General features: G+C 42.2%; 1 protein-coding gene across 2 annotated transcripts; it reads left to right on the forward strand.

The window, feature by feature from the left end:
- Positions 1-411: 411 nt before the first annotated feature.
- LOC147447785 (lachrymatory-factor synthase-like) lies at positions 412-1,559 on the forward strand. Of its 2 annotated transcripts, none has more exons than XM_086523503.1 (2): positions 412-561; positions 867-1,559. In XM_086523503.1, the coding sequence occupies exon 2, from the start codon at positions 913-915 to the stop codon at positions 1,357-1,359; it is 447 nt and encodes a 148-aa protein (XP_086379629.1). In that variant the 5' UTR covers positions 412-561; positions 867-912; the 3' UTR covers positions 1,360-1,559. The 2 variants fall into 2 exon arrangements, with proteins under 2 accessions (XP_086379629.1, XP_086379628.1); XM_086523502.1 differs by lacking the exon at positions 412-561 and adding an exon at positions 568-713.
- Positions 1,560-2,922: the final 1,363 nt, after the last annotated feature.

The following is a 2,922-nucleotide window of genomic DNA, read 5'->3' on the forward strand; positions in this document are numbered from 1 at the left end:
TGGCATTGAAATGCCATGCATGTCCAAAATTTCAAATCGGCCCCAATTTACAAAAACACATCCGACGGCTCGAATGACCCTCACCGTTGATCCCATTTGAAAACTCCCCTGCGGCACTGGGGAGGTGGGAAGAGGAAGGGCTAGAAGTTCCACTGTTAGAAAAAAACCAGGGTATAGTGTATTTCAACCGGCTAAAATCGTAAAATCCCGGTTAGATTTTGAGTTTGCCTTGAAGAAACCAGCAAATTTACACAAGGGTTAATGTAACTACTGGCAAAAGCTAAAAACCTGTAGAATTTCAAGTTTGCTCTTATTTTCTTCGGTTAGGAAAAATGTATTTTTCTAGCCTTGGCGAGAACTTTATGGAAGGCGAGTGAGATATTTGATGCCTTCTGGGGTGGAGGCAACTTGGGATTGTTAGCATAGGCTAGGCTAGGCCCACCAAGGTTTAAACTTTGCATTCGAGGGAGCCCACGTGCAGCCATGGTGATTTGAACACAAGGGCACCTCGAAGACTCGAGCTACACCTGTGCCCCCGTATCGTGGAAGACCCAAATCTCGGTCGCTCTCGCGCTCTCTCTCTCTCTCTCTCTCTCTCTCTCTCACACACACACACACACACACACACACACACACACACACACGCAGAGCTCGCCAGATCTGTTCTGCTTCCCCTCAGCAAAAACCCTTATGCAAGAATGCCCGCCAGGAATGTGCGTAAACTGCATGACGCTTTTGTTGTTGTTGAGAGAGAGAGAGAGAGAGAGAGAGAGAGAGAGAGAGAGAGAGAGAGAGAGAGAGAGAGAGAGCCTCCTGATTCAAGACTAACGTGCTTGCTCATGTGTGTATGTGTTCCTGCCCTACAGGATTTCTTCAGGCAAGAAATGGAAGCTCTGTGTGGAAAAGCAGACCATGTCGCCTATGGATGACATGTGGGAGATAGCAAGCAAGTTCTGTGGATTAAAGCTATGGATGCCAGAGCTTCTAGTGTGCGAGTGTGTGGATGGGAACGAAAGCGAGCCGGGGTGCATACGCTTCTGTGCAGGCACCAAAGCAAGCAACAATGACAGAAATTTAGTGTGGGTGAAGGAGCAGCTCTTGGAATGGGACCCTCGTTTAAGAGAGTTCTCTTACTCCATTTTGGACAGTAATTTGGGTTTTAAGAACTACACCGCGTCTTTCTCGTTGTCGGATCCTTGCAACAATGGGCATGCTTTGGTCACATGGAAGGTAGAGCTAAGCCCTGTCCATGGCTATGATGAGGAGGAGTTCTTGGTCTATATGGGAAGACTCTTAGAGAGAAACATCATAAATCTCGAACGTGTCTCCTGCTCGCTATCTTCCCATGAGAGTAAGTGAACGGAGAAATATAGTATAGCTGTGTTTGGATGTGTGTTTTGTATGTGTTTTGTGCATGCTAGTCCTTGTTTGAACTCTTTGTCAAGGCCACCCCCGTGTGCGCGTGCGCGCATGTGTGAGTGTGTGTGCTAGAGTGGTTGCAATCATGGTTTTCTTTATAGGAAGGTGTAACAAAAGAGTGGTAGACTTCTTAGTTTTTAGCCATGAAGATGCTACCCCTTTGTTTGAAATTAATGTTTAAGATTGTAAAAATACAGCTATGTGAATGCTTGCTTTTGTAAATGGGAAGGCCAACATAGCTTTTGCTTGAGCAAAACTATATGTACATTTAGTGTATACTTATACTACTACTATCCAGAGTTGGTAGAAAATGCCCTCTTTTGTAGACCATGACTGTCCTAAGTTCATCAATGGCCTTGAGGGTTGATCATTGACGGGTATGCTTGCCGTTCGTATTTGCAGGATTTTAAGAATTTTTTGTCGTTAGTTTAGTGTGGAAGTTCATCACAAACCCCCCCCCCCCCTTCCCCGGTCATAGAGCATTCAGCGTTTGTATCAAGTTAAAATTACAAAATCACATTGGGGTGATTGATATGCGGGAGTCTCTACAAAATCAGACGTACCCCAAGAGCTTTTGTCAAATTCCTAGAAAACTTTCTTGCAAAATCTCATCGTAAGGAGTTTATTTTCGGTCAGCCCGAATGTTTCTCCTCTGATGGCTTTTGAGGAGTATCTATACACAAGTTGTAGTTGTAAATGAAATCATTTAGGAGTATTATCACATTGCATGTTTTCCTTCAATTTGGCATTGTGTCCAATTATGTATCCATAATTGAGAATGGAGTGCTTAATAAGACAAATTTGCATGCTTGTCATGCAGCCTTCAGGTGATGAAGTATTAACTTGCACTTATGGTACTTTTCTTACCAATTGGAATGTTTCTCACTATGTTAGAAGGTTATCTTTTGTTCTCTGTTCTTGTAGGGTAAATGAGAGAAACTTGTCCACTCTAAATTTACACACAATTTGGACTGTGCTAGATTGCTATCCTAGACACACGATATGGATCTATGGAGATCCATCTTACATAAGGTCTTTCTTTTCACCTAAATCATACTTTTTCATTGAAAACATATCGAGATGGATGAAGATTAAGAAAAAAGTTTCTTATTCTCATAAAACACCTCATTTGGTCATTTTTATGTAATGATTGCACTATCTCATTATGTGCTACATTATAGAGTTTATAATATTTGGTATCTTGAAACTAGAAAAAATTGTTGTATGCTCCAGATCATTGGCCATCCATTTTACAATGCAATGGAAAACCACACTCCTAAACTTGCACTGTAAAATAGTTTTCTTTAAATAAACCAAAAGCCCCTTCCTGGTTCAAATCCACTCTTTTCCTTCACATGTGGGGAAGAAGAATGGTTCTTTGTTCACTCTCTTTTTCCACAAGTGGAGAATGAGACTACAAAACCCCATTTTCCAATAAAAAGAGGTTGTCTTCTTGCCGTTGAGGGCAGGTAGAGAGCTTTCAAGCTAACCCTCCTCCACATG

The sequence above is a fragment of the Adiantum capillus-veneris genome, chromosome 11 (genome assembly GCF_014529385.1).
Source record: "Adiantum capillus-veneris isolate H3 chromosome 11, ASM1452938v2, whole genome shotgun sequence".
Classification (NCBI taxonomy): domain Eukaryota; kingdom Viridiplantae; phylum Streptophyta; class Polypodiopsida; order Polypodiales; family Pteridaceae; genus Adiantum; species Adiantum capillus-veneris.

Excerpts from the sequence above, each read along its gene's own strand:
- LOC147447785 (XM_086523502.1), top strand. The coding sequence starts at position 691 with ATGCAAGAATGCCCGCCAGGAAT. Across the intron at positions 714-866 it reads CAAGAATGCCCGCCAGGAAT|GATTTCTTCAGGCAAGAAAT; the intron begins GTGCGTAAACTG and ends CCTGCCCTACAG.